This window comes from Bombina bombina, chromosome 9 (assembly GCF_027579735.1).
Source record: "Bombina bombina isolate aBomBom1 chromosome 9, aBomBom1.pri, whole genome shotgun sequence".
Classification (NCBI taxonomy): Eukaryota; Metazoa; Chordata; class Amphibia; order Anura; family Bombinatoridae; genus Bombina; species Bombina bombina.
Window position 1 is genome coordinate 120,859,556 of NC_069507.1, and position 21,421 is coordinate 120,880,976.

The window sequence follows — 21,421 nt, forward strand, 5'->3', positions numbered from 1 at the left end:
TTCCAGTTCGTGGCGTTTTCTTTCGGATTAGCCACTGCTCCTAGGATTTTCTCATAGGTACTAGGGTCCCTTCTGGCGGTGCTAAGACCAAGGGGCATTGCTGTAGTACCTTACTTGGACGACATTCTGATTCGAGCGTCGTCCCTTCCTCAAGTAAAGGCTCACACGGACATTGTCCTGGCCTTTCTCAGATCTCACGGATGGAAAGTGAACGTGGAAAAGAGTTCTCTATCTCCGTCAACGAGGGTTCCCTTCTTGGGAACTATAATAGACTCCTTTGAAATGAGGATTTTTCTGACAGAAGCCAGAAAAACAAAACTTCTAGACTCTTGTCGGATACTTCATTCCGTTCCTCTTCCTTCCATAGCGCAGTGCATGGAAGTGATAGGTTTGATGGTAGCGGCAATGGACATAGTTCCTTTTGTGCGCATTCATCTAAGACCATTACAACTGTTCATGCTCAGTCAGTGGTATGGGGACTATTCAGACTTGTCTCCGAAGATACAAGTAAATCAGAGGACCAGAGACTCATTCCGTTGGTGGCTGTCCCTGGACAACCTGTCACAAGGGATGACCTTCCGCAGACCAGAGTGGGTCATTGTCACGACCGACGCCAGTCTGATGGGCTGGGGCGCGGTCTGGGGATCCCTGAAAGCTCAGGGTCTTTGGTCTCGGGTAGAATCTCTTCTACCGATAAATATTCTGGAACTGAGAGCGATATTCAATGCTCTCAAAGCTTGGCCTCAGCTAGCGAGGGCCAAGTTCATACATCAACCATCAGGGGGGAACAAGGAGTTCCCTAGCGATGGAAGAAGTGACCAAAATCATTCTATGGGCGGAGTCTCACTCCTGCCACCTGTCTGCTATCCACATCCCAGGAGTGGAAAATTGGGAAGCGGATTTTCTGAGTCGTCAGACATTGCATCCGGGGGAGTGGGAACTCCATCCGGAAATCTTTGCCCAAGTCACTCAACCGTGGGGCATTCCAGACATGGATCTGATGGCCTCTCGTCAGAACTTCAGAGTTCCTCACTACGGGTACAGATCCAGGGATCCCAAGGCGGCTCTAGTGGATGCACTAGTAGCACCTTGGACCTTCAAACTAGCTTATGTGTTCCCGCCGTTTCCTCTCATCCCCAGGCTGGTAGCCAGGATCAATCAGAAGAGGGCGTCGGTGATTTTGATAGCTCCTGCGTGGCCACGCAGGACTTGGTATGCAGATCTGGTGAATATGTCATCGGCTCCACCATGGTAGCTACCTTTGAGAGACCTTCTTGTTCTAGGTCCGTTCGACCCACTCCAGCTGACTGCTTGGAGATTGAACGCTTGATCTTATCAAAGTGAGGGTTCTCAGATTCTGTTATTAATACTCTTGTTCAGGCCTGAAAGCCTGTAACCAGAAAAATTACCACATAATTTGGTATATCTGTTGGTGTGAATCTGCAGGATTCCCTTGGGACAAGGTTAAGATTCCTAAGAGTCTATCCTTCCTTCGAGAAGGATTGGAAAAAGGATTATCTGCAAGTTCCTTGATGGGACAGATTTCTGCCTTGTCTGTGTTACTTCACAAAAAGCTGGCAGCTGTGCCAGATGTTCTAGCCTTTGTTCAGGCTCTGGTTAGAATCAAGCCTGTTTACAAAATTTTGACTCCTCCTTGGAGTCTCAACCTAGTTCTTTCAGTTCTTCAGGGGGTTCCGTTTGAACCCTTACATTCCGTTGATATTAAGTTATTATCTTGGAAAGTTTTGTTTTTGGTTGCAATTTCTTCTGCTAGAAGAGTTTCAGAATTATCTGCTCTGCAGTGTTCTTCTCCTTATCTGGTGTTCCATGCAGATAAGGTGGTTTTGCGTACTAAACCTGGTTTTCTTCCAAAAGTTGTTTCTAACAAAAACATTAACCAGGAGATAGTTGTGCCTTCTTTGTGTCCTAATCCAGTTTCAAAGAAGGAACGTTTGTTGCACAACTTGGATGTAGTTCGTGCTCTCAAATTTTACTTAGCAGCTACTAAGGATTTCAGACAAACTTGTCTTTGTTTGTTGTTTATTCTGGTAAACGGAGAGGTCAAAAAGCAACTTCTACCTCTCTCTCCTTCTGGATTAAAAGCATTATCCGATTGGCTTATGAGACTGCCGGACGGCAGTCTCCTGAAAGAATCACAGCTCACTCCACTAGGGCTGTGGCTTCCACATGGGCCTTCAAGAACGAGGCTTCTGTTGATCAGATATGTAAGGCAGCGACTTGGTCTTCACTGCACACTTTTTCTAAATTTTACAAATTTGATACTTTTGCTTCTTCTGAGGCTATTTTTGGGAGAAAGGTTTTGCAAGCCGTGGTGCCTTCCATTTAGGTGACCTGATTTGCTCCCTCCCTTCATCCGTGTCCTAAAGCTTTGGTATTGGTTCCCACAAGTAAGGATGACGCCGTGGACCGGACACACCTATGTTGGAGAAAACAGAATTTATGTTTACCTGATAAATTACTTTCTCCAACGGTGTGTCCGGTCCACGGCCCGCCCTGGTTTTTTTAATCAGGTCTGATAATTTATTTTCTTTAACTACAGTCACCACGGTAACATATGGTTTCTCCTATGCAAATATTCCTCCTTAACGTCGGTCGAATGACTGGGGTAGGCGGAGCCTAGGAGGGATCATGTGACCAGCTTTGCTGGGCTCTTTGCCATTTCCTGTTGGGGAAGAGAATATCCCACAAGTAAGGATGACGCCGTGGACCGGACACACCGTTGGAGAAAGTAATTTATCAGGTAAACATAAATTCTGTTTTAAAGTGTTTTCCAAGCTTGCTGGTCTCATTGCTAGTCTGTTTAAACATGTCTGACATAGAGGAAACTCCTTGTTCATTATGTTTAGAAGCCATTGTGGAACCCCCTCTTAGAATGTGTACCAAATGTACTGATTTCACTTTAAGCAATAAAGATCATATTCTGTCTTTAAAAAATTTATCACCAGAGGAATCTGACGAGGGGGAAGTTATGCCGACTAACTCGCCCCACGTGTCAGACCCTTTGACTCCCGCTCAAGGGACTCACGCTCTAATGGCGCCAAGTACATCTAGTGCACCCATAGCGTTTACTTTACACGACATGGCGGCGGTCGTGGATAATACACTGTCAGCGGTATTATCCAGACTACCTGGGTTAAGAGGAAAGCGAGACAGCTCTGGAGTTAAAAGAAATACAGAGCATACTGACGCTTTAAGAGCTATGTCTTGATACTGCCTCACAATATGCAGAAGCTGAGGAAGGAGAGCTTCTTTCTGTGGGTGATGTTTCTGACTCGGGGAAGAGGATTCAACCTGATTCTGATATGTCTACATTTAAATTTAAGCTTGAACACCTCCGCGTATTGCTCAGGGAGGTTTTAGCTGCTCTGAATGACTGTGATACAATTGCAGTGCCAGAGAAATTGTGTAGACTGGATAAATACTATGCAGTGCCGGTGTGCACTGATGTTTTTCCAATACCTAAAAGGTTTACAGAAATTATTTCTAAGGAATGGGATAGACCAGGTGTGCCGTTCTCTCCCCCTCCTATTTTTAAGAAAATGTTTCCAATAGATGCCACCACACAGGACTTATGGTAGACAGTCCCTAAGGTGGAGGGAGCTGTTTCTACCCTAGCTAAGCGTACTACTATCCCTGTCGAGGACAGTTGTGCTTTCTCAGATCCAATGGATAAAAAGTTAGAGGGTTACCTTAAGAAAATGTTTATTCAACAAGGTTTTATTCTACAGCCCCTTGCATGCATTGCCCCTGTCACTGCTGCTGCAGCTTTCTGGTTTGAGTCTCTGGAAGAGGCTTTACAGGTAGAGACCCCATTGGATGACATACTTGACAAGCTTAGAGCACTTAAGCTAGCCAATTCTTTTGTTTCTGATGCCATTGTTCATTTGACTAAACTAACGGCTAAGAATTCTGGTTTTGCTATTCAGGCGCGCAGGGCGCTATGGCTTAAATCATGGTCAGCTGACGTTACCTCAAAGTCTAAGCTGCTTAACATTCCCTTCAAGGGGCAAACCCTATTCGGGCCTGGTTTGAAGGAGATCATTTCTGATATCACGGGAGGAAAAGGTCATGCCCTTCCTCAGGATAGGTCCAAGTCAAGGGCCAAACAGACTAATTTTTGTGCCTTTCGAAACTTCAAGGCGAGTGCGGCATCAACTTCCTCTAATACAAAACAAGAGGGAACTTTTGCTCAGTCCAAGTCGGTCTGGAAACCTAACCAAACCTGGAACAAAGGCAAGCAGGCCAAGAAACCTGCTGCTGCCTAAAGGAGCGGCCCCCTATCCGGTAACGGATCTAGTAGGGAGCAGACTTTCGCTCTTCGCCCAGGCTTGGGCGAGAGATGTCCAGGATCCCTGGGCGTTGGAAATTATATCCCAGGGATATCTTCTGGACTTCAAAGCTTCCCCTCCAAAAGGGAGATTTCACCTTTCACAATTATCTGCAAACCAGATAAAGAGAGAGGCATTCTTACACTGTGTTCAAGACCACCTAGTTATGGGAGTGATCCATCCAGTTCCAAAGGAGGAACAGGGACAGGGATTTTATTCAAATCTGTGGTACCCAAAAAAGAGGGAACCTTCAGACCAATTTTAGATCTCAAGATCTTAAACAAATTCCTCAGAGTTCCATCATTCAAGATGGAGACTATTCGTACCATCCTACCTATGATCCAGGAGGGTCAATATATGACTACAGTGGATTTAAAGGATGCTTATCTTCACATTCCGATACACAAAGATCATCATCGGTTTCTCAGGTTTGCCTTCCTAGACAGGCATTACCAGTTTGTAGCTCTTGCATTTGGATTGGCTACAGCCCCAAGAATCTTTACGAAGGTCCTGGGGTCTCTTCTGGCGGTTCTAAGACAGCGGGGCATAGCAGTGGCCCCTTATTTAGACGACATCCTGATACAGGCGTCAAATTTCAAAATTGCCAAGTCTCATATGGACATAGTTCTGGCATTTCTGAGGTCGCATGGGTGGAAGGTGAACGAAGAAAAGAGTTCTCTATCCCCTCTCACAAGAGTCTCCTTTCTGGGAACTCTAATAGATTCTGTAGAAATGAGGATTTACTTGACAGAGTCCAGGTTATAAAAACTTCTAAATTCCTGCCGTGTTCTTTACTCCACTTCTCGCCCTTCAGTGGCTCAGTGTATGGAAGTAATCGACTTAATGGTAGCGGCAATGGACATAGTGCCGTTTGCACGCCTACATCTCAGACCGCTGCAACTCTGCATGCTCAGTCAGTGGAATGGGGATTACACAGATTTGTCCCCTCTACTAAATCTGGATCAAGAGACCAGGGATTCTCTTCTCTGGTGGCTATCTCGGGTCCATCTGTCCAAAGGTATGACCTTTCGCAGGCCAGATTGGACAATTGTAACGACAGATGCCAGCCTTCTAGGCTGGGGGGCAGTCTGGAACTCCCTGAAGGCTCAGGGATTGTGAACTCAGGAGGAGACACTCCTTCCAATAAACATTCTGGAACTGAGAGCGATATTCAATGCTCTTCAGGCTTGGCCTCAGCTAGCAACAATGAGGTTCATCAGATTTCAGTCGGACAACATCACGACTGTGGCTTACATCAACCATCAAGGGGGAACAAGGAGTTCCCTAGCGATGTTAGAAGTCTCAAAGATAATTCGCTGGGCAGAGATTCAATCTTGCCACCTATCAGCTATCCATATCCCAGGTGTAGAGAACTGGGAGGCGGATTTTCTAAGTCGTCAGACTTTTCATCCGGGGGAGTGGGAACTCCATCCGGAGGTGTTTGCACAATTGATTCATCGTTGGGGCAAACCAGAACTGGATCTCATGGCGTCTCGCCAGAACGCCAAACTTCCTTGTTACGGATCCAGGTCCAGGGATCCCAAGGCGACGCCAATAGATGCTCTAGCAGCACCTTGGTCTTTCAACCTGGCTTATGTGTTTCCACCGTTTCCTCTGCTCCCTCGTCTGATTGCCAAAATCAAGCAGGAGAGAGCATCGGTGATCTTGATAGCGCCTGCGTGGCCACGCAGGACTTGGTATGCAGATCTGGTGGACATGTCATTCTTTCCACCATGGACTCTGCCACTAAGACAGGACCTTCTACTTCAAGGTCCTTTCAACCATCCAAATCTAATTTCTCTGAGACTGACTGCCTGGAGATTGAACGCTTGATTTTATCAAAGCGTGGCTTCTCCGAGTCAGTCATTGATACCTTAATTCAGGCACGAAAGCCTGTCACCAGGAGAATCTATCATAAGATATGGCGTAAATATCTTTATTGGTGTGAATCCAAGGGTTACTCATGGAGTAAGGTCAAGATTCCCAAGATATTATCTTTTCTCCAAGAAGGGTTGGAAAAAGGATTGTCAGCTAGTTCCTTAAAGGGACAGATTTCTGCTCTGTCCTTTTGCACAAGCGTCTGGCGGATGTTCCAGACGTTCAGGCATTTTGTCAGGCTTTAGTTAGAATCAAGCCTGTGTTTAAACCTGTTGCTCCGCCGTGGAGCTTAAATTTGGTTCTTAAAGTTCTTCAAGGGGTTCCGTTTGAACCTCTTCATTCCATAGATATCAAACTTTTATCTTGGAAAGTTCTTTTTTTGGTAGCTATTTCCTCGGCTCGTAGAGTTTCCGAGTTATCTGCCTTACAATGTGATTCTCCTTATCTGATCTTCCATGCAGATAAGGTAGTTCTGCGTACCTAAGGTGGTATCTAATAAGAATATCAATCAGGAGATTGTTGTTCCATCATTGTGTCCTAATCCTTCTTCAAAGAAGGAACGTCTATTACACAATCTTGACGTGGTTCGTGCTTTAAAGTGTTATTTACAAGCTACTAAAGATTTTCGTCAAACATCTGCTTTGTTTGTTGTTTACTCTGGACAGAGGAGAGGCCAAAAGGCTTCGGCAACTTCTCTTTCTTTTTGGCTAAGGAGTATAATACGCTTGGCTTATGAGACTGCTGGCCAGCAGCCTCCTGAAAGGATTACAGCTCATTCTACTAGAGCTGTGGCTTCCACATGGGCCTTTAAAAATGAGGCTTCTGTTGAACAGATTTGCAAGGCGGCGACTTGGTCTTCGCTTCATACCTTTTCAAAATTCTATAAATTTGATACTTTTGCTTCTTCGGAGGCTATTTTTGGGAGAAAGGTTTTACAGGCAGTGGTACCTTCCATTTAAGTACCTGCCTTGTCCCTCCCTTCATCAGTGTACTTTAGCTTTGGTATTGGTATCCCACAAGTAATGGATGATCCGTGGACTGGATACACCTTACAAGAGAAAACATAATTTATGCTTACCTGATAAATTTATTTCTCTTGTGGTGTATCCAGTCCACGGCCCGCCCTGTTATTTTAAGGCAGATATTTTTTAACTTTAAACTACAGTCACCACTGCACCCTATGGTTTCTCCTTTCTCTGCTTGTCTTCGGTCGAATGACTGGATATGGCAGTTAGGGGAGGAGCTATATAGCAGCTCTGCTGTGGGTGATCCTCTTGCAACTTCCTGTTGGGAAGGAGAATATCCCCACAAGTAATGGATGATCCGTGGACTGGATACACCACAAGAGAAATACATTTATCAGGTAAGCATAAATTATGTTTTTTGATATTTTCACAATTGAGGTTAAATCTATGTCTTTAGCTATTTTAGCTAGAAGAACTTTGTGACTTAAATCTTGGAATGCTAATTTGATTTCTAAAATCCAGATTTCTATTTTTCCAAGGTAATAAATTATTTGGTTCACAATTGGATTCAATACTTTCAACTGTTACTCTGGGGAAGGGAGTTTTTTGCTTCAAGATTAAGTTCTATGAGTAAATCTTAAGCTTATATTAGTTTTTGTTCTTAATAAGGAACGGAATCCTAATTCTTCCCAAAGTAACATGTTTCTAATTGGAAGCTTTCTTCAAAATGGAATGAATTCAAGCCATTTAAAAGATCAAAGTCAGCCCCCAAATTTGCATGAAGGTGTGGCCCTTATTCCAGCTTAGCTGGTAAGGGGCAGGTTAAGACTTTTCTAAAAGTTGTTCAATTCGGTCCAAACTTCTTAGATTGGGGTACAGAATAAGATTCAGAGTAAGACCGCCTGTGAGAAGTCTTTTTCTCTTTAGCATATTCCAGCTATTCCAGTAAAGGCTCAGACTTTCCTGAAGTGTGTTTCAGACCTGGAGTTATCTTGGGTATTCATACCAGTTCCATTTCAGGAACGGGGTCTGGGGTTTTGTTCAGAACTATTCATTGTCCCAAAGATAGAAAATCTTTTTGAATTGTCATGTAAGAGTGCCATCTTTCAGAATGGTGTTTATATGGTCTATTCTGCCTTTTGGTCAGCAAGGGCATTATTTGCCTACAATAGACTTACAGGATGCATATCTTCATATTCTGTTTTCATTCAGATTATTTTCATTTTCTGAGATTCTCTTTTTTAGACAAGCATTACCAATTAGTTGCTTTTCCTTTCTGGCCTAGCGACAGCTCTAGGGATCTTTTCAAAAGGTTCTCGGTGTTTCCTTATTTGGACGATATTGTGATATTTGCTCAGTCTTTTCGTTCTGCAGAATCTCATACGTTTTAACTTCTTTTGTTTCTTCAAGGACATGGTTGGAGGATCATTTTACCAAAAGTTCTTTGATTCCTCAAGACAAGGGTCACCTTTTTTAGGTTTCCAGATAGATTGTGTCAATGTCTTTGTTTCTAACAGACAAGAGACAATTTTTATTGGGTTCAGCTTGTCAGAACCTTTAGTCTCTATGAACCTATGTATTTCATCCTCAGACCCTTTGAATACAAAAGAGAAGATCATCTATATAACGGCCATAGAACACCAGGTTCGCTGCGAATTCTGAGTTATAGATGTATATTTGTTCATAGTATTCAGAGTAAATACTATCTCCAGACAAGGGGAACGGCCATAGGCACCCCGTTCGCTCCGAGTTTTGCCGATCTGTTTATGGGAAACTATAAACAAATATACATCTATAACTCAGAATTCGCAGCGAACCTGGTGTTCTATGGCCGTTATATAGATGATCTTCTCTTTGTATTCAAAGGGTCTGAGGATGAAATACATAGGTTCATTGATCATCTTAATAACAACAATTTTGGCATCAAACGAGAAGAAATAGAATTTCTTGATCTCGTATTAAGTAAAACTACTGATGGGAAAGTGGGATCAAAAACTTTCTTCAAAAATGTGGATTGCAATAGCTTCCTACATTATGAAAGCAACCATTACAAGAGCTGGAAGTTGAATGTCCCATACGGACAATTTAGAAGGATCAGGAGAAATTGCTCTAATTTGGAGGATTATGATGTTCAGGCTAAGGTGATCGGAAATAGATTCCTCGAAAAGGGCTATCCAATAGATCTAATCAATCACGAGATGAGTAGAGTTAGAAAGGAAGATAGATCTAGCTACTTTAAGACCAGTGAAAATAATAAAAAGTCAAAAGACCAGTCAACTTTTAAAGAACTAAATCCACCATTATTTATTACTAGATACAACTCACATTACATGGCTGTGAATAAAATCCTCAATAAACATTGGTCTATTCTTACCGATGACCCCATGCTGAGGAATATAATAGGGAACAAACCAAAAGTGGTGTATAGAAGAGCACCCACACTTAAGACTGCTTTAGCACCCAGCAAGATTGTTAGAAATAAATATTCTGCTAACAACAATATAGGTGCCAATGTTTTCGGCATTGGGCCCTTATCAAACAAGAACATAGTTTCAAAATGTTTTAGGAAACGCTGTGGTATGTGCAACTTTATTTCTCACAGGACCTCCACCTTCACATCTACTACGGGGGACATTTTTAATATCAAAAGTCACATGACATGTGAAACTACCTTTGTCATCTATCTTCTAAATAGTAAATGTGGGGCTCAGTACGTAGGTCGCACTTGTAGAAAAATAAAAAAACGATGGGGCGAGCACGCCCATAACATCAAGAAGAATGCAAAATCCCATAGTGTCTCCAGACATTGTCTGATCCATCATAAAAAACAAAAAAATCCAATAAAAATAACACCCATTGGGGAAGTGAGGGCGCTGCTGTTCATGCTACTGAAGCTAGTAACATTTCTAGCACGCGTCTACATGTAGAGCTGAGCTGGATCAAGGCTAAACACCTCAGCACAATCAAGGAACCCACTCAGAAGAGTGAGGCATGGGATGGGCATAGAAACACTTCAGATATCATTAACTTGCCATAAAATGGGGGGACAGCGCTGTGGTTTAAGAAACAAGTAAACAGCGTGAAACAGAAACTACCCACAATTACTACAAGCACAGTCGGATTTCTGTGGTGCAAATAGATAATAACGCACAAGGATTTAAATACTTGTTTGCATTTTGGAGAGATGTCACGGAAAAGATGATCTGATGCAGGGGGGAGTGACAGCGCACATCGCCGAAGCAGAAAGGAAGAGGGAAAAAAAAAGGGTTTGATGAATGAATAATTGAAGGGAACTGGTGGCCGCGCGATGCTTCTATAGTCCGGGGCAACGTTGTGAATAGCGAGGCAGCAGCGGCTGATTCAAGTGGGCATGAGGCACCGAGAGCTACTAACCGTCACTCATGTTGTCCGACACCAGTGGGCTACCGTTCCATTCCAAGTGAGAAGGGGGTGGTCACATCCTAAGGGTATCTATGTGTGATCACGCTGGGATTGCTGACACTGGGGAAATGAGGGACTGTGTCAGTTATTGATTACACCTGGAAGGTCGATACAATCACTCAGTGTAAACAAGAAAAAGGGGTGTGTGAGGCTGCATGGCAATCTGCTAAATGCTCGACTGTGCCTCCAAACTGCAACTTACCCAAAAAGCAAATGTTTTTATTTTTTAGCGTGACATTGTACAGAGGACGTTGGTAATTAAGTATGTTTTGGGGAGTAGATTGCTAAATCCATAGTGTTTACCTCACTTCCTCACGCCCCCATGTAAATGGCTTCGTTCCCGGAGTCCGATTTCCAGCTGTGCCCGCTTTGCAAGGAGATGTGCGTGTCCTCTGCCCCCATCTCCTCCTCCAGTTCGTCGTCTTCGTCCTCCCAGACGTCCAGCAGTAGCAGTAGTAGCCTGGGCACGGCCCCCCGCAGGCTGCATGTGTTGCCGTGTCTGCATGCCTTCTGCAGGCAGTGCCTAGAGGGGCAGCGGTGTCCCGGGGACTCTCTGCAGCTACGTTGCCCGGTGTGTGACCACAAGGTGCTGATCTCCGAGGCCGGGATGGATGCTCTGCCCTCTTCTACTTTCCTGCACCTCAGTAACCTTCTGGATGCCGTGGTCGGAGCCACCGAAGACCAGCAGAGTAACGGGAGCAGGAGTGGTGGTGTACGGCAACACCGCTCCCGCTCCTCTTCGTGTTCGTCCTCCAGCCTCCTCCGTAGGGCGCCTCCTAGTCAGCCAGAGCCGCGCTGTTCCTCCAGCGATGAGGGCAACGGGGCGAGCTCGCACTGCCTGGACTGCCAGGAAAACCTGTGCGACAACTGCCTGCGCGCCCACCAGCGGGTGCGACTCACCAAGGACCACTTTATCGAGCGCTTTACCCCCTGCAGCAGGGCGCCCGGCAGCATCAGCGGAACCGCCTCCCCCTGCAGCTCGGCGGTAGCCAGTGCCTCCACCACATCGTCTACCTCATCCTCCTCCAGCACTCTGTGCTCGGCACCGCTGTCTTACCAGAGCAACGTCTTCTCCATCCTGCCAGTGTATTCGGAGAGGCTCGCTTACTGCAAACAGCACGACGAGGAGGTTCTGCATTTCTACTGTGACTCATGCTCTGTCCCTATATGTCGGGAGTGCACCGTAGGGCGTCATCCCGGCCACAGCTTTGTCTACCTCCAGGATGCCCTACAAGACTCTAGGGCTCTTACTATCCAGCTTCTGGCTGACGCACAGCAAGGACGGCAGGCTATTCAGCTGAGCCTAGAGCAGGCCCAAACATTGGCAGAGCAAGTTGAGATGAAAGCCAAAGTGGTGCAATCTGAGATCAAAGCGGTCACCTCAAGACACAAGAAAGCACTTGAGGAGAGGGAATGTGAGCTCCTCTGGAAGGTTGAAAAAATTTGTCAGGTGAAAACAAAATCACTCTACCTCCAAGTTGAGAAACTCCACCAGGCTCTTAACAAGTTAGACAGCACAATAAATGCTGTGCAACAGGTCTTGGAAGATGGCTGTACAATGGATATACTTATTGCTCGAGACAGAGTCTTGGCTCAACTTCAAGATGTGAAGAATGCAAGAGGTCTTCTGCAGCTTCAAGAAGATGACCGGATCATGTTTACTCCCCCAGACCAGGCCTTGTTCCTTGCCATCAAGTCCATGGGCCTTGTGAGTAGTGGGGCTTTTCTGCTGCTCTGCTGCTCTGACCAAAGCTACCGGAGAAGGCTTGAAACGTGCTCTGCAGGGTAAAGCTGCCTCTTTTACGGTTATTGGATATGATCATGATGGTGAAGCAAGACTCTCTGGTGGTGACCTTATAACAGTCTTGGTAATGGGCCCAGATGGAAATCTGTTTGGTGCGGAAGTTAGTGATCAGATGAATGGTACCTATTTGGTGAGCTACCGTCCCCAGTTGGAAGGAGAACATCTTATCTCAGTAATGGTGTGCAACCAGCATATAGAGAACAGCCCTTTTAAAGTCAATGTCAAATCTGGCCGCTGCTATGTTGGTATTGGGCTCCCTACCCTTTCTTTTGGTGGTGAGGGTGACCATGATGGAAAACTCTGTCGTCCTTGGGGAGTCTGTGTAGACCGGGAGGGCTACATCATTGTGGCAGATAGGAGTAACAATCGTGTCCAAATCTTTAAGCCATGTGGAACCTTCCATCACAAGTTTGGCACCCTTGGGTCTAGGCCTGGCCAATTTGATCGCCCTGCTGGAGTAGCCTGTGATAATTCTCGTAGGATTGTGGTTGCAGATAAAGACAACCACCGTGTGCAAATATTCACTTTTGAAGGTCAGTTTATAATGAAGTTTGGGGAGAAGGGGACAAAGAATGGCCAGTTTAATTATCCTTGGGACGTTGCTATTAATTCTGAGGGAAAGATTCTTGTCTCAGACACTCAGAACCATCGTGTTCAGCTTTTCAGTCAAGATGGGACATTTCTGAACAAGTATGGCTTTGAAGGTGCACTTTGGAAGCACTTTGACTCCCCGAGGGGAGTGGCATTCAGTCAAGATGGCTACCTAGTTGTAACTGACTTTAACAACCATCGCCTGCTTATCATCAAACCAGACTGCCAGTCAGCACATTTCTTGGGCACAGAGGGTACAGGCAGTGGTCAATTTCTTAGGCCACAGGGTGTGGCAGTTGATCAGGAAGGTCGCATCATAGTGGCTGACTCCAGAAACCACAGAGTACAGATATTTGAACCCAATGGCAGCTTCCTGTGCAAGTTTGGCACACAAGGAAGTGGCTTTGGCCAAGTGGATCGGCCATCTGGTATAGCAGTCACACCAGATGGCACAATTGTTGTGGTGGATTTCGGTAATAACCGAATTTCAGCCTTCTAATCCATGTGAAACAAAAAATGTCTCGGGAATCATTTCCAGAAGTATATAAATATACAACAACACTGAGCTCCTACCTCATTTTTTTTTTTCTAACAAAATTATTGTTATTTACAAAACAAAAAATAAGAGCCTGTGAAAAAGTAGAACCAACGTTGGGAAATAATCTACCTCAAAACCTCTTGGACATAGGGGTGTTTATCCTGTTTTATTTACTGTACCTGCACAATATATTGATTTACCTCATACATACTCGACTTGGAGAATCAACTCAACACATAATGGGATTAGAGAAAGTATACAAATCCAAGAAGCCAAAAAGGGCTATAAAACGTTAAAAAAAAAAAAGAAAAAACGAAACGGGATAACTTGGAATAGACTTTGTTTAAAATGTTTGTGTCCTCTTTAACCAAATTGGCTGTTTTCTTCTAAACTAGTGCTGCTGCAAAAGAGGGCGCCTTGTATATTACTAATACCTCAACGTGTTTTGAAACAGAAATACCTCAGAATACATATTTTATCAAAGTGGGTTTTTTTCTACTAGAAGTTCACATATCTCCATTGCTGAAATCACAATGTAATACTTTTTCTAATGTTTTGCTGTTTAAGCACAATGTGTGTTGCAAATGTTAATGCGCATCCATTTTTTCTGCTGCCTTAGTTTTTCAAATTACATCCAATATGAGACAAGTGATGTTAGCGTCAGAGGATTTTTAAAAAAAAAAATTTTTTAAATAACTTCTAGAATATACTGTAGGGGGTGACAAGTTCTGTGAACGACATAATTTGAAGGCATTTCAGTCATGATACGATAACAAAAACCTAAAATCTGATTTGATGATAATTTTGCAACTAAATTTGTATACAACCTTGTAATGCAGATCTGCTCAGGCAGCACTAACACGTGACCACTTAAAAGAATATTTCTCAAGATTTTTTTTTTTTTTAATAAAGAAAATCACATTTCTAATGTGTTAAAAAAAAAAAAAATAACACCCATTGAAGCTATTCCTAAATCCTGTACTAATGCCTTCATGAGAGAGGAGGAGAGAGACATTTTGGATAAAAAAACTAAGAACCCTTCAGCCTGATGGGCTCAATGAAAACTTAGATATGGCAGCTTTCTGATTTGATGCATTATGTTAACAAAAGCTAATGTTGTTGCTATTTCTGAAATTGAAATAGGACTCGTAATATTTGTCTCAATACTACATCACAACTATCAAGTGATAGGTATCACTGTAGAAAATACCTACCGGTATTTTATAAACTTAGTCATATTGTGCACTACACTCACGCAGTGATTGTTTAATAATCTCACAGCAACAAACACAAATTAGACAAAGGATTCCAGAAAGTTCAGCTTCTAGGAACCTCTATATAAATTTAATTAGTTTAGAGTGCACTCTTTTCTAAACTGCACACCATCTTACACAGTGGTTGTTTACTACCTAAACACTAACAAAGATTCATTAGGTCGAATATTCACTAAACCGATTGTTCTAGATTATTATAGAATTTATTTTAGTTTTACAATTAGGCTTTAAAGGCCTCTTATTTCTAATAAAATATAGTAACACTTCCAACACAGTGGTTGTTTAATATCTATTTAGATTAATAAAATTCTTTTTTAGTCACACTTCATTACTTAGATAATGTCACTCAATCAAATTACCATTGATGACTACCTTTCAGGTAGTGCAACTTAGGGTACATTTCACATAGTTATAAATAAATTTATTTTTATTTATTTTTTATTTAACATCACATTTATATAATGAATTTTCACTATTAGGGTATCACACTTTCTATTTTTATTAATGTTTTTTATTATTATTCCAGACATATTACACACGACTACTCAGTATAAAATATTTGGGGTACAATGACTGAATATAGTCTCTTCTTTTGTAGAATGGATCACTTTAATAATATAATCACATAGTATCGAATCATATCTTATGAGTGTATACATTAGATTAAAAATATAGCAATTTTCTAGCTTAGATGTATTATCTATCGATTTATCACATGTATCATTTGATTAGCAAATGCTTTACGTCTTAACTCACATATATATGGATTATTATCGTAGGTTTTTGTTCTAAGCAATATATTTAGGCAGTGCTTCTAAGGAGATGGCAATTACATTATATAGCGGTAGAAATAGGTATTTGGATTCCTCCCTCTACTATCGCTCCATTCTACGATTGTAGCAATAGGGAGGCTTGGTCCATCTATTGTTTTTGTTCTTGTAAGTGGTCCTTTTTGATTGGCCCAAAGAGCACCCAACGTCACACGCACTCCCCTGCAGTCACGTAGGGGGGGCGTAGGCCTACGGGCATTACGACGAATAGGTGTGTTCCCTTAGGCCACGTAAGTGGGCGGGGCTCACGGACGCTACGATGAAAAATTTGTCCATTATAAACGCCAGGGCTGCAAACTCAGGGTAATCTGTCATTCAAATAAAAAGACAACGATCAACATTGTGATTAACATTGTAGGATTCCAAATCAGCTATTACATGGTAAAAAACATGACGATTTTAAACAGATGAATCTGCAATTGTGTTGACTTTTTGAGATTACGGATCAATCAAAAAGTAAATGTATCATTCTATCAAGGTTAGCATCCTATTACTGTAATGGTATTTTACTAGACAACTTTTTATATTTAGTCAGTATAAGCCTAGGTAACATAACTAGTACATTTCTAGGGTATTATTATAGAGGGAGAATGGATTATTTGAGACAATACATACATGGTGACGTGAGCTGGACCACGTATATAGTTCCAGTCTGCTACAATAGCACCATAAGGGTGCGCCTCACTTGTGAGTATATTCTATCCTGTTGGTCCTGTGATCTCTGGTGCCCTGACGTTACTAGGCCATGCTTGGCGCCTCTGTTCCTCTTCTCCTTTCAAGTATCTAGAAGTTCCTGTTTACACTGATGTGTTCCTGGTCCCTAAGAGGATTGCGGATATCGTTACTAGGGAGTGGGATAGACCAGGTATTCCGTTTGTTCCCCCTCCTGTTTTTAAGAAAATGTTCCCCATATCTTACCCCATGCGGGACTCGTGGCAGACGGTCCCTAAGGTGGAGGGGGCTGTTTCTTCACTTGCTAAAGGCACAACCATACCAATTGAAGACAGTTGTGGTTTTAAAGACCCTATGGATAAAAAATTAGAGGGTTTACTTAAGAAAATCTTTGTTCAACAAGGTTTTCTTCTCCAACCTATTGCGTGCATTGTTCCTGTAACTACTGCAGATGCTTTCTGGTTTGAGGCGCTGGAAGATGCGCTCCAGACGGAGACATCATATGAGGACATTATGGACAGAATTAAGGCTCTTAAGCTGGCTAATTCTTTTATCACAGATGCCGCTTTCCAAATAGCTAAGTTAGCGGCAAAGAATTCAGGTTTCGCCATTTTAGGGCGCTATGGCTAAAGTCCTGGTCGGCCGATGTGTCGTCAAAATCCAAACTCTTGAACATCCCTTTCAAAGGAACGACCCTCTTCGGGCCTGAATTGAAAGAGATTTCAGAAATCACTGGGGGAAAAGGCAATGCTCTCCCTCAGGACAAGTCCTTTAAGACAAAGAACAAACAAAATAATTTTTGTTCCTTTCGGAACTTCAGGAGCGGCCTAGCTTCATCCTCCCCTGCTACAAAGCAAGAGGGGTAACGCTGCACAACCCAGGCCAGCCTGGAAACCTTACCAGGGCTGGAACAAGGGTAAACAGGCCAAGAAGCCTGCAGCTGCTTTCAAGACAGCATGATGGGGTAGCCCCAGATCCGGGACCGGATCTAGTAGGGGGCAGACTATCTCTCTTCGCTCAGGCCTGGGCAAGAGACGTACTCGATCCCTGGGCCTTAGAAATTGTATCCCAGGGATATCTTCTAGAATTCAAGGACTCCCCTCCAAGGTCAAGGTTCCACATTTCTCGTTTGTCTACAGACCAGACAAAGAAAGAGGCGTTATTACACTGTGTAGAAGACCTACATACAATGGGAGTGATCCACCCAGTTCCAATTGCGGAACAAGGGCTTGGTTTTCACTCAAACCTGTTTGTGGTTCCCAAGAAAGAAGGAACTTTCAGACCAATCCTGGATCTCAAAATTCTAAACAAATTCCTCAGAGTGGATCTAAAGGATGCGTATCTGCACATTCCTATCCACAAAGATCACCAGTTTCTCAGGTTCGCCTTTCTGGACAAGCATTATCAGTTTGTGGCTCTTCCTTTCGGGTTGGTCACTGCTCCCAGAATTTTCACAAAGGTGCTAGGGTCCCTCCTGGCGGTACTAAGACCGCGGGGCATAGCAGTGGCGCCTTATCTAGACGACATCTTAATTCAGGCGTCGACTTTCCAAAGAGCCAAGTCTCACACAGAAATTGTAGTGGCCTTTCTGAGGTCTCACGGGTGGAAGGTGAACATCAAAAAGAGTTCTCTCTCACCCCTCACAAGAGTTCCCTTCCTAGGAACCCTGATAGACTCGGTAGAAATGAAAATATTTCTGACGGAAGTCAAAGTTAAAACTCTTAACTACTTGCCGAGTTCTTCATTCCATTCCTCGGCCATCTGTAGCTCAGTGCATGGAGACAATCGGACTAATGGTAGTGGCAATGGACATAGTCCCTTTTGCACGGATACACCTCAGACCACTGCAATTATGCATGCTCAAACAGTGGAATGGGGATTATGCAGATTTGTCTCCTCAAATACAGTCGGACCAGGGGACCAGAGATTCTCTTCTCTGGTGGTTGTCTCAGGATCACCTGTCTCAGGGAATGTGTTTCCGCAGACGAGAGTGGATCATCGTAACGACCGACGCCAGTCTGTTGGGCTGGGGTGCAGTCTGGGACTTCCTGAAAGCTCAGGGCTTATGGTCTCGGGAAGAAGCTCTTCTCCCGATAAACATTCTGGAACTGAGGGCGATATTCAATGCGCTTCAGGCATGGCCTCAGCTGGCTACGGCCAAATTCATCAGATTTCAGTCGGACAACATCACGACTGTAGCTTACGTCAATCATCAAGGCGGAACAAGGAGTTCCCTAGCAATGATGGAAGTAACCAAAATAATCAGATGGGCGGAGGATCACTCTTGCCATCTCTAAGCAATTCACATCCCAGGAGTAGACAACTGGGAGGCGGATTTTCTAAGTCGTCAGACTTTTCACCCGGGGGAGTGGGAACTCCACCCGGAGGTATATGCCCAGCTGACTCGGCTATGGGGCACTCCAGAATTGGATCTGATGGCGTCCCGTCAGAACACCAAGCTTCCTCTTTACGGGTCCAGGTCCCGGGATCCCCAGGCGGTGCTGATAGATGCTCTAGCAGCGCCTTGGTCCTTCAATCTGGCCTATGTTTTTCCACTGTTTCCTCTCCTCCCTCGTCTGGTTGCCAGAATCAGGCAGGAGAGGGCTTCGGTGATTCTGATAGCGCCTGCGTGGCCACGCAGGACCTGGTATGCAGACCTAGTGGACATGTCATCTGTGCCACCATGGACACTGCCAATGAGGCAGGACCTTCTAATACAAGGTCCTTTCAAACATCCAAATCTAATTTCTCTGCGTCTGACTGCTTGGAGATTGAACGCCTAATTCTATCAAAGCGTGGTTTCTCTGAGTCGGTTATTGATACCCTGATTCAGGCTAGAAAGCCTGTCACCAGGAAAATCTACCATAAGATTTGGCGAAAATATATTTTTTGGTGCGAATCCAAGGGTTACTCATGGAGTAAGATTAGGATTGCCAGAATGTTGTCCTTTCTCCAAGACGGATTGGAGAAAGGATTATCAGCTAGTTCCTTAAAAGGACAGATATCTGCTTTGTCTATTCTTTTTCACAAACGCCTGGCAGAGGTACCAGACGTTCAAACGTTTAGTCAGGCTTTAGTCAGAATCAAGCCTGTTTATAGATCTGTGGCTCCGCCATGGAGTCTGAATTTAGTTCTTTCAGTTCTGCAAGGGGTTCCGTTTGAACCTTTACATTCCATAGATATTAAGCTTTTATCTTGGAAAGTTTTGTTTTTGGTAGCTATCTCTTCTGCTCGAAGAGTTTCAGAGTTATCTGCTCTACAGTGTGATTCACCTTACCTGGTGTTCCATGCAGATAAGGTAGTTTTGCGTACCAAACCCGGTTTTCTTCCTAAGGTTGTGTCTAATAAGAATATTAATCAGGAAATTGTTGTTCCTTCTCTGTGTCCTAATCCTTCGTCGAAGAAAGAACGTCTGTTACACAATCTTGATGTGGTTCGTGCTTTAAAGTTCTATTTATGAGCAACTAAGGATTTCAGACAAACAACTTCTTTGTTTGTTATCTATTCTGGTAAGAGGAGAGGTCAGAAGGCGACCGCTACCTCTCTTTCCTTTTGGCTGAAAAGCATAATCTGTTTGGCCTATGAGACTGCTGGCCAGCAGCCTTCTGAAACAATTTGTGCTCATTCTACCAGAGCAGTGGCTTCCACATGGGCCTTTAAAAATGAGGCTTCTGTTGAACAGATTTGTAAGGCAGCGACTTGGTCTTCGCTGCATACTTTTTCCAAATTTTACAAATTCGATACTTTTGCTTCTTCGGAGGCTATTTTTGGGAGAGAGGTTTTACAAGCAGTGGTGCCTTCCGTTTAAGGTACCTGTCTTGTTCCCTCCCTTCATCCGTGTCCTAAAGCTTTGGTATTGGTATCCCACAAGTAAAGGATGAATCCGTGGACTGGATACACCTTACAAGAGAAAACAGAATTTATGCTTACCTGATAAATTACTTTCTCTTGTGGTGTATCCAGTCCACGGCCCGCCATGTCATTTTAAGACAGGTGGTTTTTATTTTTAAACTACAGTTACCACTGTACCCTATGGTTTCTCCTTTTTCTTCCTAACCTTCGGTCGAATGACTGGGGGCGGGTGGAGCTAGAGGGGGAGCTATATGGACAGCTCTGCTGTGTGCTCTCTTTGCCACTTCCTGTAGGGAAGGAGAATATCCCACAAGTAAAGGATGAATCCATGGACTGGATACACCACAAGAGAATGTAATTTATCAGGTAAGCATAAATTCTGTTTTCCACATGGGGTCCTCAGAAACAAACATACAACGTTTCAAGCCTATTGTGGCTCTTAGTCATGTATAATTGAACATACACAGGTAAATGCCTTTATATACCCTCACCTGTTATTCATCTTCCTGTGTTACTCTAATTGCACAACAGTGCCATCTTATGGATGTAAAAAGTTAATACATCACAATGTTATCACAAGAAGAGAATAAATGTATATACAGAACACTTAATTTAAAATACATAAAACCCATGTACATATATTAAAAGAGGAATTTTGCACAATATAAACAAAGAAATGTAAGGTAAGTCAGCTCTATTGTTTCCTATATATTATCTTTGCAACTAAATGCATTTTAAAAAGATTTTTTGGAAAACCTAAGTTGGCTGATGTTATGACCCATAGAGAGGAAGTGAGAGGAAACAGGAGCTTCTTTATTTTTACATCTTATATTAGATTTGCTCAGTTATCCCTTACCTCTCTACAGGTCTCGCCTATATAAATTTGACCACATGGGCATTTGATAAGATAAACACAGTGAGTTGCCCTGCAGGTTAAATATTTATTAATTTTAAATTTCTTCCCATTGGTGGGATGATAAAAGTTCTCTCCTTTTATCATGGAACTACAATTGCTGCAATTCAGGCATCAGTAGCAACCATATCTTTTAGGACCTATAGTTCTCTGACTATCTTGTTTATAGCTACCAATGTCTGAATGCACCAACATGTCTCTGATACTTCGATTTCTCTTATAAGCCATCATTGGATTCTCTTTAAATTCAACCACCTCAGGATTACAATCCCTCAAAATGTGCCAATGTTTTTTTAAAATGCCTGAAATGTTAT

General features: G+C 43.3%; 2 protein-coding genes across 3 annotated transcripts in view; both read left to right on the top strand.

Moving 5' to 3' along the window:
* CTNND1 (catenin delta 1) overlaps positions 1 to 21,421 on the top strand; it is a 444,281-nt gene that overhangs the window by 371,714 nt on the left and 51,146 nt on the right. The window lies entirely within an intron of this gene.
* Positions 10,272 to 13,540, top strand: LOC128640034 (E3 ubiquitin-protein ligase TRIM71-like). The gene is given in 2 exon segments (XM_053692335.1): positions 10,272 to 12,359; positions 12,361 to 13,540. Coding segments are annotated over 2 exon segments (2,565 nt in total). The 5' UTR covers positions 10,272 to 10,961; the 3' UTR covers positions 13,528 to 13,540.